Source organism: Babylonia areolata, chromosome 10, assembly GCF_041734735.1.
Source record: "Babylonia areolata isolate BAREFJ2019XMU chromosome 10, ASM4173473v1, whole genome shotgun sequence".
Lineage (NCBI taxonomy): Eukaryota > Metazoa > Mollusca > Gastropoda > Neogastropoda > Buccinidae > Babylonia > Babylonia areolata.
In genome coordinates this window covers 18543582-18556370 of record NC_134885.1, presented here as the reverse complement: position 1 = coordinate 18556370, position 12789 = coordinate 18543582, and the positions used below count along the sequence as shown (strand labels likewise).

Genomic DNA, 12789 nt, shown 5'->3' with positions numbered 1-12789 from the left:
TGTGTGCGTGTAAATCACTTTTTCATGTTGTGAATGCACATGTATGTGTGTGTGAATCACTTTGTGTTTGAATGTGTTGTGTTTGCTTTAATTATGTATCCGGAGCTGAGCCTTTGATATTGATAACAAAGATCAGTGAGCATACACGATAATATTTTAAATCTCTCTCTCTCTCTCTCTCTCTCTCTCCCGCTCTGTCTCTCATTTTTTTGTGTCTGTGTAGATTTTTTTATGTATGTTATGTTTACGACAGGTCACAGTCATATACGCAATTAAACCATTTGTTCTCTCTCTCTCTCTCTCTCTCTCTCTCTCTCTCTCGCCAGTCTGAAGACAAACTGACTTCAGATTTATTCACTTTCGCTGATTAAAGGACAAGTTCCGTTTCTTCAGTTTGAAATACTTTTATTGTAAACGTAAGTAATAACCCGAAAACTACTTTTCTCGAATCATGAGAACTTACCCAATTCTATCCAGGCGTTAATATGAAAACATTGGTTCTGACAACTACTAAAAGTGCCCCAATTTTGACTGAACACACACACACACACACACACACACCACAACACAACTCAACACAACACAGTATCAGTAGCTCAAGGAGGCGTCACTGCGTTCGGACAAATCCATCAAGGCTACACTACATCTGCGAAGCAGATGCCTGACCAGCAGCATAACCCAACGCGCTTAGGCCTGGAGAAGAAGAAGAAAAAGATTAAATTAAATTAAAACAAATAAAAATACAATAATGATAATAAATAAACACATTAGCAAATAACTGTAAGCACAACACAATATACCACAACACACTAGTTACATCAAACGTGTATATGATTGTCAAACAAAATAACTATCAAAAAAAAAAATAATAAAAATTAAACACCTTTTTTAACGATTTTCAAATGTGTGATTGTCAGGTGGGGGTGGGGACGCCAAACAGTGACAGCACATAAACATTATGACAACGGTCTACATTCTCCAGTATGTGTGACAGGACATTGAAGAAGATTCCTCCTCCTCCATCACCACCACGGCAGCCTCCTGTGTGGGGACATGGGCGGTGGCAGCAGGTTCCCGGACCTAGGCCACCAGTTTACACACACAGCCCACCTGCAGCTGGTGCCAGGTGGGGACGTAGCGGTACACCCCGTCCCTGCACCCCGCACGGCGCAGCACCCTCACCGGGTGGAACACCCCGCTGCACATCGGCCACTGCGCCACGCCTCTCCTCGACACCCCTGTTGACAGCACGGCACGGGGGGGGGGGGGGGGTACACGGAGGGTAGGAGGAGAAGGAAGAAGAAAAAGAGAAGGAGGAAGAGGAGGAGGAAGAAGAAAAAGAGGAGAAGGAGGAAGAAGAGAAGGACGAGAAAGAAGAGGAAGAGAAGGAGAAAGAAGAGGAGGACGAGGAAGAAGAGGGGGGTGAGAAAGAAAAGGGAGAAGAAGAGGAGGAGGAAGACGAGAAAGAAGAGGAGGAGGAGGAAGAAGAGGAGGAGGGGGAAGAAGAGGAGAAAGAAGAAGAGGAGGACGAGAAAGTGGAAGAGGAGGAAGAAGAGGAGAACGAGAAAATAGAGGAGGAGGAAGAAGAAGAGGAGGACGAGAAAATAGAGGAGGAGGAAGAAGAGGAGGACGAGAAAGAAGAGGAGGACGAAGAAGAGGAGGAGGAAGAAGAAGGAAAAGAGGAGGAGGAAGAAGAGGGGGAGGAGGAAGAAGAGCAGGACGAGAAAGAAGAGGATGAGGAGGAAAAAGAAAAAAGGGAGGAGGAGAAGGAAGAGGAGGATTGGGAAGAAAAAGAGGATGAAGATGATTATGATGACGATGAAAAGCGGAGGGAGATCAGGGGAAAAAAACGACCACAATGTTGATGATGAAAAGAGGGAGGAAACGGAAAACGTTGATGATGACGACCACGATGACAACGATCTTGATGATGAAAATGGTTGGTCAGGAAAAAGACAATGATGATAACAACAGCGACAATGACAACGATGGTGATGATGGTGAACAGTGTGGTTGAGGAAGAAGAAAGGTGTCGTTGTAGTGGTGTCAGTGTAGTGACAAGTTCCCTCCCCCCCTACCCTACCCTCCCCTCCCCTGCCCTCCCTCAACCCTACTTCCCTTGTGCAGTCAGCCCCGTCAGCTCGGGGTGGGCGTCACGTTAAAGCACAGTGTGCCTGACCAGCTAACAAGGTCTGTCTGTAGTTGCTCCAGCACTATCTCAGCGCACCATTTGTTATCTGACTGTCCAGTTCTCACTATCCAGTATTGGAGCGCAACATTCAACGATGTTCAGGGTGTTCCAGCAGTCTGAAACGCCGATTGCTAAAGTCACGTACCATTTTGAAATAAGTAACTTCCTCCTCCCCCCCCCCCCTTCTCCGCAAAACATCCCCCCACGCCTCCCTCCACCACCCCACCACCCCACTAATAGCTTCCCCTTTCCGGCCGATTGCTGAACTCACGTACCATTTTGTTATGAGTAACTTATCATGATTTCTTTCATTGATAGTATGACTGACGACTCCTCCCCCCGCCACTCCACCACTCCACTGATAACTGCCCCTTTTCGACCCCTCCCCTGCACGGCACACCCCTTGTATCATGCAGTGTGTGTGTGTGTGTGTGTGTGTGTGTGTGTGTGTGTGCTCTGATGAATGAAGGCGTGTGTGTCCAGATCGTGTAGCGGGGAGAGGCAGCAGCACAAAGGCGTGACTCACCTCTGCATTCACTGCACGAGCAGCGTGTCTCCAGCAACACGCGGGGGTGACGGTTAGGGTCACAGTTGAGGCAGGTGTAGGTGAGGCAGGGGTCCGCTGGGGACTCCGCGTGTGCATCCTGATGGCTGCACGTGGCCGACCCCGAGAACACCTTGGGGGGGGAGGGGGGGGGGGGTAGAGGGAGGCAGAGAGAAAAAGGCCATGTACATACATTCTTCGTTCTGTAGCAATGAAGATGGAAAATGAAATGAATGTTTGTTTTTGTTTGTTTGTTTGTTATTGCTGAAGGGGAAAGGAGAGGCTTCTCTGATGGTTATGAACAAAGCAGTGGTTTCTTCTGATGTTTGTCCACATAGAGTGATTTTATTTTTAATTCAGTTTATGCCGCTTTCAACACAGCTTATCATAGAGGCCATCTTAAATGGGACTGTTGTCTAAAGACACGGAAAACAAACCATTTTCGACAGAAAAAAACATGATGAAAACTCTACACACAAACAAAATGACAAAACTGCAAACACAAGTTCACAATCTAATTCAACAATAAAATCAAATGAAAAACATTTGCTTCCTAAATTAACTGACTAGAAAAAGAAGAAAGAAAAGCTTCATCGGGAACACTTTTGAACGGGTCTTCATGTATTACGTCATGTGTGAACCGTTTGATTGTGACATGTAAATGCTAACATTTAGTAAGGTGTTTAGTTGTAAAAGCTTCTCACAAAAGCACACGCAATGGGCGTCTGTTGATGAATGGAGGTTAAGAACACAGGCAGGCAGGATTTCCAAACCGACAACGCAGTGTGGGGTGAGAAGAGTTCAGTGTAGTTCAGTGATCAGATATCGATCAATCAATGACACCAGGTGGTGCCATGCCTGCCGCTGTGACGCTTCTCTCCCTTATAGACAGCGAAGACATCGGGACTTGTATTTATCATGGATCACGTTATTTCATATCCTGTATCATCTAGACTGAGGATCTTTTTTAACAGTAACACACAAACGCAAGCGCGCGTACACACACACACATACACACACGCGCGCGCGCGCACGCACAACCGACCCTAATCAGTTTATCAGTATACAAAAAAGGAGAGATAAGGTCTGGATTTGCTAATCATTGACATATACAGAGAGATTTGTTGTTGACAGATGTGTGTGAGAGCGCACGAGTAAGTGAGTGAGTGTGTGTGTGTGTGTGTGTGTGTGTGTGTGTGTGTGTGTGTGTGTGTGTGTGTGTTTGATAGATGTAGGTGTAGACGAAAGGGATAGTGGTACAAAGATCCCTTAATGAATAACAACCATTTTCGATTTTTTTCTTCGAGAAAAATGGGGATTGGGGTGTGGGGAGTGATGAACAATATGAACAAATAATACCATGGTTTCATTACAAAAGAACCTGCGAAACAAAATTTCAGTTCAATTCTAGCCTCAAAACCCATCTATTCAAATCTGCTTTTGAGGATATCAAGGTGTGTGTGTGTGTGTGTGTGTGTGTGTGTGTGTGTGTGTGTCTGTGTATGTGTCTGTGTGTGTGTGTCTGTGTCTGTGCCTGTGTGTCTGTGTGTGTGCGTGTTGTCATGGACACATACCATTTGTCCTCCTTGCAAGTCTTGATCAGAGTACCCTGTGTTGTAAATTTGTGTGATTTTTTTCTTCTTTTTTTCTTTTCATATTGATGTTGATTGTTAGCACTCTGGGTTACCTGGACTAAGGCGGTGGAGCACATTATCAATACCCACTATTTTTATTATTGTTATTTATTGTTGTTGTTATTGTTGTTGTTATCATTCTTGAGTGGTGTATGTAACGATAATAATAATAATAATAATAAACACATAGCGCTGAATCTTGTGCAGAGCAAATTAAAACGCTTCAGTTCACACCAGTCATTCACACGCATGCGTAACAAACTGGAGAAACTGAAGACAATGAAGAGGCAGGGGATGGAGGCTATCTTGGGAAGAGGTGGGTTTTAAGGCCAGACTTGAAAAGAGGTGAGTGCGGAGACCTGACGGAGCGAAAGAGGAAGTTCATTCCAAATGCAAGGTCCAGAGACAGAGAAAGAACAGCGGCGAACAGCGGAGTGTTTGAATCTGTGTGTTCTCACCTGGGAGCAGGTAGAGGTGTCGTTGAGCGGGGTGAGGGAGTTGTTGAGGGCCTGTCTGAGGGACGGCAGCAGCAGGAAGGTGGGGTGCAGCTGACCAGGCACGGGACTCCCGTTCAGCCCCTCCAGCTGCCCGTCCAGGTCCGCCGGCTCCGAGCACGTCTCCTCCCTCTGCTGCTGCCTCTGGCGACGTGCGTTGTTCTGATTGGTCGGTTTCTTGTTCCGAACGCGTTGAGAAGAAACGAGGGTCGTTGATATCAGCAGCACCATCGTCAGCACCTGGACAGCATTGTGTTTGTCTGTTTCAGTGCATAGACACAAGAATTCCCTGAGATCTGTGTGTCTGTGTTCAGTGCATAGACAATAGAATTCCCTGAGATCTGTGTGTCTGTGTTCAGTGCATAGACAATAGAATTCCCTGAGATCTGTGTGTCTGTGTTCAGTACATAGACACTAGAATTCCCTGAGATCTGTGTGTCTGTGTTCAGTGTCAAGGAGGTGTCAAAAGAGTGCGGACTGAGCAGTGATCAATACACCATGACCACCGTTCGAAACGCAGTCGACACGAACAGTTAGACTTTCAGAATGTGAATATTTCATTTGTTACATTGATTAACTGAAAATAAAACGAATAAACAAATAAGTTCGCACATTCAAATGTAATAAAAAATGAAAGACACGCAGCTGGTATATGACAAAAAGTAGGCATATGTAAAGCAATACCTCAAACGTACAAAATACAATATATACCCTAAATCAAGTCATTATTTACTGATGCAAGTCAATCACCATCACTACTACAACACCACCAACAAAAACGATGATGATGATAATCAGAGGCATATATTTTTCTCCTGTCAAGTTATCTTCTTCAATAAAACTACTTCAAGGCTCACCTCAAACAGACGGACAGCTTTCTCCTTTGATATCATCATTGTCAGAAATACTTCTTGCACTTTGTGGCTCAGCTTTTCTTTTCTTCTTCTTTTTTTTCCTTTTTAATGTAAAAGTACTGTTATTTTTAAAAACTGTTTACAGCTAATATGAACAATTTTCCGCGCAGTTTTCAGTCTTTCAGCTCTGTCTGGTTTGAAAATAGAGCTGGTCCTAAATTCACAAGCTAGCTGCCGGGGGCCGGGGAATGATGTCAGATCGGTGCCAAGCACAATGGGTGATCACCAAGGCTGCCTGCTGGGTTTATATATATACATTCGACGAGGATGCCACTCCTTTCGTTGGGGGTGAAGCACTGCATGTCTTGAAGCGGGTGTGTGTTTACTGTTCTCAATTGGTCCACGGAAGCTATGTGGGGAAAGTTGGCTCCTGAGTCCAGTCATTGTCTGACGACATGTGTTGCACAAACACAGAGCAAACTGCTGGACATTGCATTGTGCTTTCCATGGGCACACCCACCTTCGTGGTACCTGTTTTCTGATTGGCCAGTCGTGTGCACTCCCCATCCCCTCCTCCCAACACCAACACCGCCACCACCACCGCCACCACCCACATCAACTGACTTCCATTGCCGTTTGATTTTTGCTTCAAGCTATTCATTACCTCACATCCGTGATCCACGATCCCACCCCACCCCTCCCGCCACTCATGCCTGTGATTCCCATACTTGTTCGTCACCTCATCCCACCCCTCCCTCCACCCACATCCTTTGGGTGAAAAGACAAGAATCGAGAGAATTTCCTCTTCTCTTTTAACATTGCAGTGGTGTAGGGTTTCCTTTCAAAACCTGTGGCTGGCTGACGACCCGAACAATGGCCCACACCTGTGTCGGCTGACAGAAGGAAGAAATGAAACGACTCTCCGGTCACTCCCACCAGAGGAGGAAAGAACACAGCCAGGTATTGGTCGGCTCACTCAGGCGTGCAGCCGTTCATTGCACACCGCTATCAATATATTGTCACGCAGGCAGAAGCGGCACGTTTCATTGGACGGTGGCTAAAGCCGCTGTCAAAATCAAAGGTGTGAGAGTGGAGGCTCATGGAGAAACTACCGGTTTGTTGGGGCAGTTTGCACCACCAGGCCCAATACTTACGGTATGCTTGGAAATCCTACCTGACCATCTTGAACCTCGGGGATTTCCAATCCCCCTTCCTTTGTAACAACCACTTCTAACCTACATTTCTGACAACTACCGCGTCACACTCGCCATTTTCTGGAACTTGGACTTCCTTTTTTTATCTTTTCTTTCGTTTTTTTTTTGTTGTTGTTGTTGTTGTTGTTTGTTTTGGGTTTTTTGTTGTTTTTTTGTTTTTGTTTTTTTTTGGGGGGGTGCTTTTGTTTGTTTGTTTTTTCCAAGATCACACAACAAAATGGCCTGCCGTATGTGGATTCTGAGAATCAGCTCTTCTTTCATCCCATCCCTACGTCATCTCTTGTTTGCGTTTGGGATGACAGATGGCCATTCTTTTTGGCAGGGATGCAGTCAACAACGCTGACTATTTTATTTGTTTCAAACAGACAGGTTTTTCTTTCTTTCTTTCTTTCTTTCTTTCTTTCTTTCTGTGCTTGTTTTTCACCCAAAATAACGTACATGTTTCTTAACCGCTCAACTGTTATGTCCATTGTGAGCACATTGATAACTGGGTTACACGAGATAAGTAATATTTTCACGTATACCTCAGCTAAACCATTGCTCTGGTAAATCCCTGTCAAACTCCGCGTGTGTGTTTGTGCACTCTGGTATGCGTGCTTGAGTGCATGTGTGCTGTCTGTCTGTCGGTTTGTCCTTGTGTTTATATGTATGCAAGAATATAGATATTATTCATTTCATTTGCCCATCGCTCCTGGTGGAGCATAGGCCATCGACGACCCCTCGCCATCACACTCTGTTCTGGGCTGTTCTGGCCATTCCAGTCCAGTTGGTCCCTTGCTGCTTCAGCTCTGCCTCGGTATCTCGCCTCCAGCTGTTTCGAGGCCGGCCTCTCTTCCTCTTTCCCTGCGGGTTACAGGTCAGGGCTTGGCGGAGGATATAGATTTACCTGTATGTAATAATGTTGATAATGAGGAATGTTTGGAAAGAAAAGAAACTTCTTCGCAAGGGAAAAAAACAAAACATTTTGACTTATTCCAACGGGGTTTCCTGAAATAAACACAACTCGTTTTATCTTGTCTCTGTCTCCTTCTGTCTGATTCTCTCTCCCTCCAGTTACACCTCTCTCCCCCTGTCTGTCTGTCCTGTAGGCTCTCTTGGGTTTGTGTGATGAAGTGTGATGGTTTGAAATTATGCACCAGTGTGACAGAGACAGACCTATTAGAATGAATTGGGAATAAAGCAAATGTGTTCAATAATGCAAAAAAGAGGACTGAGAAGAAGAAAGAAAGAAAGAAAGAAAGAAAGAAAGAAAACCAAATGGGTCAAAGACGTTTGTCCATTCCTGCCGTTCTTCCATGTGCAGACAGGAAGTTAATCATCAATCACGAGTCAGCACGCCCTCACGCGGGAACCATTGGTGGAGGGTGGTGTTACCTCACAACACGGTGACACAGGGCTGGTGACGGCCACTCAGCACCAAGACTCCAAACCCAGAACCAGGAAGAGAAGGAACGGTGTTAAATCCCTCAATGCAAATGCAATTCCGGGATCCGACAGCACAACAAGAACGTCTCATATCAAGTCCTGTGGCAATGGACACAGCCTGTACAGCCTACACAGGCACTAAATGTGGGACAGAAGTCTGTGCAAGTTGTTTTCATTACTGTTGGTAACTAATCAAGTTTTTCATCCAGCCATCGAAAACAAACAACAGATGAAAACAATGGGGCTGTGGAGGTAAGGAAAGGATGGAAAAGAGAAATGAACATCCAAGATTATATTGAAAAGATAGAACTAAGTATTATAGACGAGGATCAAGAGAGGGGCTCAAGGAAGAAGAGAAGAGAGAGAGGGAAGAAAAAGAGAAGCGACTGGAGGAGGGGAGAAAGGAAGAAGAAGAAACAGAAAGAGAATGAGAGAAAAAGAGCACTAAAACTATGACAAGACAAGGGAACACAAGAAGTTTGTTTCACGCAGGGCTAACTCAAGTGATGTCAAAACAAGCAAAATAGCTAACTCAAGTGATGTCAAAACAAGCAAAATAGCTAACTCAAGTGATGTCAAAACAAGCAAAATAGCTAACTCAAGTGATGTCAAAACAAGCAAAATAGCTAACTCAAGTGATGTAAAAACAAGCAAAATAGCTAACTCAAGTGATGTAAAAACAAGCAAAATAGCTAACTCAAGTGATGTAAAAACAAGCAAAATAGCTAACTCGAGTGATGTAAAAACAAGCAAAATAGCTAACTCGAGTGATGTCAAAACAAGCAAAATAGCTAACTCAAGTGATGTAAAAACAAGCAAAATAGCTAACTCAAGTGATGTAAAAACTAGCAAAATAGCTAACTCGAGTGATGTAAAAACAAGCAAAATAGCTAACTCAAGTGATGTAAAAACAAGCAAAATAGCTAACTCAAGTGATGTAAAAACTAGCAAAATAGCTAATTCAAGTGATGTCAAAACAAGCAAAATAGCTAACTCAAGTGATGTCAAAACAAGCAAAATAGCTAACTAGCAAACAAGCATATACAAATCAACATTAGAACATGTACATTTTCCATATCTACATGTCTATACCAATTTTGCAAAAACCGATCTTTTAAACAGCGCTGAACGTTCTCTTCAAACCATGTGGGATGTACATCCAAACTTTGGTGATTCAGACAGAAGCTATTTAATCCAATTTCATTCAGGAGGGTTTGAATACTGTCCAGGTATTAATTCCGATGTATGTTGGTGGTGTATGAATTGAACAGACATTTGTAAATAATGGAAAGCATCTTTGAAGTACCTTGGTTTGTAACAAGCTTAAACGAAATTGTTATCATTCTTGTTTTTACAGAGAAATGAACAGGAGAAACTTCATGAAATGGAATGTGTGCCTGTTGGTGATTAAGATAATGACCTTGCCCCCACCCCGCCAAAGCGGTTATTGAGCTCAATACCCCACCCCACCCCCTCACACCCCCGCCACCACACCCCACACCCCAACCCCATATCGATACCCCCTGCCCGGTGATTGCTGTGCTAAATATAATGATTGTGCGCTGGTAGATATGTATACAATGATAGTAAGCATTATCAAAGATAACAGTGATTATGAAAGTCGAACTCCGAAATTGGAAATTCAATATCATCACAATAGTCACAGCATGCAAGAACTGATATCTTGTTCGTTTCATTTCATGGGGCACACATACACACACACGCGCGTGCGTGTGTGTCTCTTATTAAATACTCCTGTTAAATATATCTTCGGAAGTTATAAGCGGACGGGGAGAAGAAAAGAAAAAAAGCGGAGAAGAAATGGAAAGATTGCAAGTTATTTGTCGGTTGTAAGCTGATCTCTGACTTACAAGAACGTTTCACGGGGAAACTCACAAGGACAATGCAGAACGTGAAAATAGTGCAAGTCGTTTTCCCTGCAAATGTCAACGATATTCAACTTCCTTCAGTTCGTTCACTTTAACGCCGCAGCTGATCGGTGTGCACCAAGTCTTAGTCAAGAACAACTACACACTCTCCACGCTGCTTAGCTTTCTCGCAGTTGATCGAGAGAAAGTGTTTATCGAGGGGATTTGTGTGTGTGTTTGTGTGTGTGTGTGTGTGTTTGTGTGTGTGTATGTGTGTGTGTGTGTGTGTGAGTGTGTGTGTGCCTGTGTCTGTATGTGTCCTTGTGTGTGTGTGTGTGTGTGTGTGTGTGTCTGTGTCTGTGTCTGTGTGTGTCCGTGCGTATGTGTGTGTGTGTGTGTGTGTGCCGTTTTGTGCCTTTGTGTATGTGCATGGGTGTGTGCACGGTATATATGTTTGTGTGTGTGTGTGTGTGTGTGTGTGTGTGTTGGTCTGTCTGTATGTATGTGTCTCTGTCTGTGTCTGTGTGCCTGTGTGTGTTAGTGATGGTATGGTGGGAGTAACGGGAAGTATTGATACGGGGGAGTACCGCACGCTCCCGTTCCCAGACCCGCTGCTACACCCCTTTCCAACCCACCACTATACATCTCAGGGCGAACTGACTCTCAAGGACGTTCGTAAATCATGGCAAAATGACCGTTGTTTCGTGTTGCGGAATGTATTTTCATGTTCGTTGTTGCATTTTCTCAGTTTTGTATTCCTGACTGGCGATGCTTCATCACGTTCCTAGTTTCGCCTTAGTATGAGCAGCCAAAGCTACAATGCATAAGTTGTTTGGCTCTCTCTCTCTCTCTCGTTCTCTTGTACCTCTCTGGATCAGAAAGAACTGAAGGAGAATGGCTGCAGGCTACCCGTGTTAAGCTAGCTAAGACAGCACACGAAGACTGTGTGTTAAAAAAACAACCCAAAAGAAGTATGTTCATTTATCATCCATGAAACTAAATCATTGTTTTGAACGGCAAACATAAACGAAAACAATATGAATTCTGTGGCGATTAAGACAACAGGAGCATTACTGACTGACATGATAAACTGGTAACCAAACGAGCACATTCTAAATATAGCACATCGAACAGTAACAATTCGTTGATTACGAAAATGAAGATGACTTCTGTCACTGTTAGACCGCCACCCCCACTCCCACGCTAGCTCCTCAATCAGAGAGGTCACAGTTTTTCCCCGGCTCACCTCGCATTCGGAAAAAGACAGCGCTTTTTAAGCTGACACGTCACCGCCATTCTTATTTCCCACGGTGAAACGAGAAACAGGAGAAAAGCCGGTCCATAGCTCCGGTTTAAAGCCGGAATAATAAATATAGAAAATGGTGAAAGAAAAAAAAAGAGAGATAACACACACACACACACACACACACACACACACACACACACACAGAGCTTAACCCCAATGCTATGTCGATCAGCCTCACTTGCTCCCCTCTCCCCAACCGCCCCCTTCCCCCCCTCCCTCCCGCCCACCCAAACCCTTCCTCTCACTCTCCCTCCAAAAGGTAAAGAGAGATAGTTTATGTGTCGTTCCCTGTACATGCATGGCTGAGTCCGCTCTAACTGTTCTGGAAAAAAAAGTCTTTAGTGGGCAATGGATCCTTGATTGAAACAGCATGTCAAGAACCTCAATGACTGGTATTGCTGTCAGATACGATATGGCCAGTAAGGATAACCATCCTGTGTGAGACATAGAGACAGACAAGACAAAACAAGACAAAACGCTTTAATTTCAAGAATATTACCTCTTTTTTCTTGTTGTTTCACATCCAGAGCTTGTCCTGAATAGGGTATACACTAAACAAAGAAGATTAACGAAAAATTGGGTCAGCATATTCGAACTATGTTTTGAAAAAACAACATTAGAATATTACAATAATGTTGTTTGAGAAACAAATGGGGACAGGTTACATATAGACAGACTGAGACAGAGAGACAGATAGACAGGCCGGTGGACAGAGACGTTGGCCTAGAGATGAAGAAATGCATGTCAAAACGGTTAATGGTTAAAGGTCCCAGGGCTCGGCATAGGAAGGCAGTGGATTCCTGTTCACCGTGTCTAGGCTCGGCATAGGAAGGCAGTGGATTCATGTTCACCGTGTCTAGGGCTCGGCATAGGAAGGCGGGGCCATGTCCTCTCCTTCCGCCGCTGTTCATCTTCCCCGACCAGTGGTAGGTACCCATTCACTCCGAGGTATGAGGAAAATGGGAGTACAGTGCCTTTCCCAAGGACACAACATCATGCCAAAACGAAGCCTGCAACCCTGATCAGTGGTGAACAACTAGACCACAAGTCCCACCTTGACCAAGTCTGCCTGGACACCTTCTCGAAGACAGGTAAATAAATGAAGTATAACTATTAGTTATAGCATTGCAAATCAGTGGGGAGAAAACCAATGTTACATGTTACATATTAAGAAAACAGAGAGAGAGAGAGACAGAGACAGAGACAGACACACACACACACACACACACACAGAGAGAGAGAGAGAGAGAGAGAGAGAG

At 44.4% G+C, this 12789-nt stretch overlaps 1 protein-coding gene across 2 annotated transcripts; it reads right to left on the bottom strand.

The window, feature by feature from the left end:
- Nucleotides 1-394: 394 nt before the first annotated feature.
- Nucleotides 395-11605, bottom strand: LOC143286475 (uncharacterized). Of its 2 annotated transcripts, none has more exons than XM_076594052.1 (4): nt 11471-11605; nt 4828-5103; nt 2718-2868; nt 395-1238 (listed from the first exon to the last, which is right to left on the bottom strand). In XM_076594052.1, exons 2-4 carry the CDS (start codon nt 5092-5094, stop codon nt 1081-1083), a joined length of 576 nt encoding a protein of 191 aa, XP_076450167.1. In that variant the 5' UTR covers nt 5095-5103; nt 11471-11605; the 3' UTR covers nt 395-1080. The 2 variants fall into 2 exon arrangements, with proteins under 2 accessions (XP_076450167.1, XP_076450166.1); XM_076594051.1 differs by lacking the exon at nt 11471-11605 and adding an exon at nt 5721-6229 and having other exon boundaries at nt 396-1238.
- Nucleotides 11606-12789: the final 1184 nt, after the last annotated feature.

What these genes read in the sequence shown, in the direction of transcription:
- LOC143286475 (XM_076594051.1), bottom strand. Translation starts at nt 5,759, where the DNA reads ATGATGATATCAAAGGAGAAAGCTGTCCGTCTGTTTGAG. An exon ending in AAGCTGTCCGTCTGTTTGAG is followed by an intron (nt 5,104 to 5,720) that starts GTGAGCCTTGAA and finishes AATGCTGTCCAG; the next exon opens with GTGCTGACGATGGTGCTGCT. An exon ending in ACACCTCTACCTGCTCCCAG is followed by an intron (nt 2,869 to 4,827) that starts GTGAGAACACAC and finishes TCCCCCCCCAAG; the next exon opens with GTGTTCTCGGGGTCGGCCAC.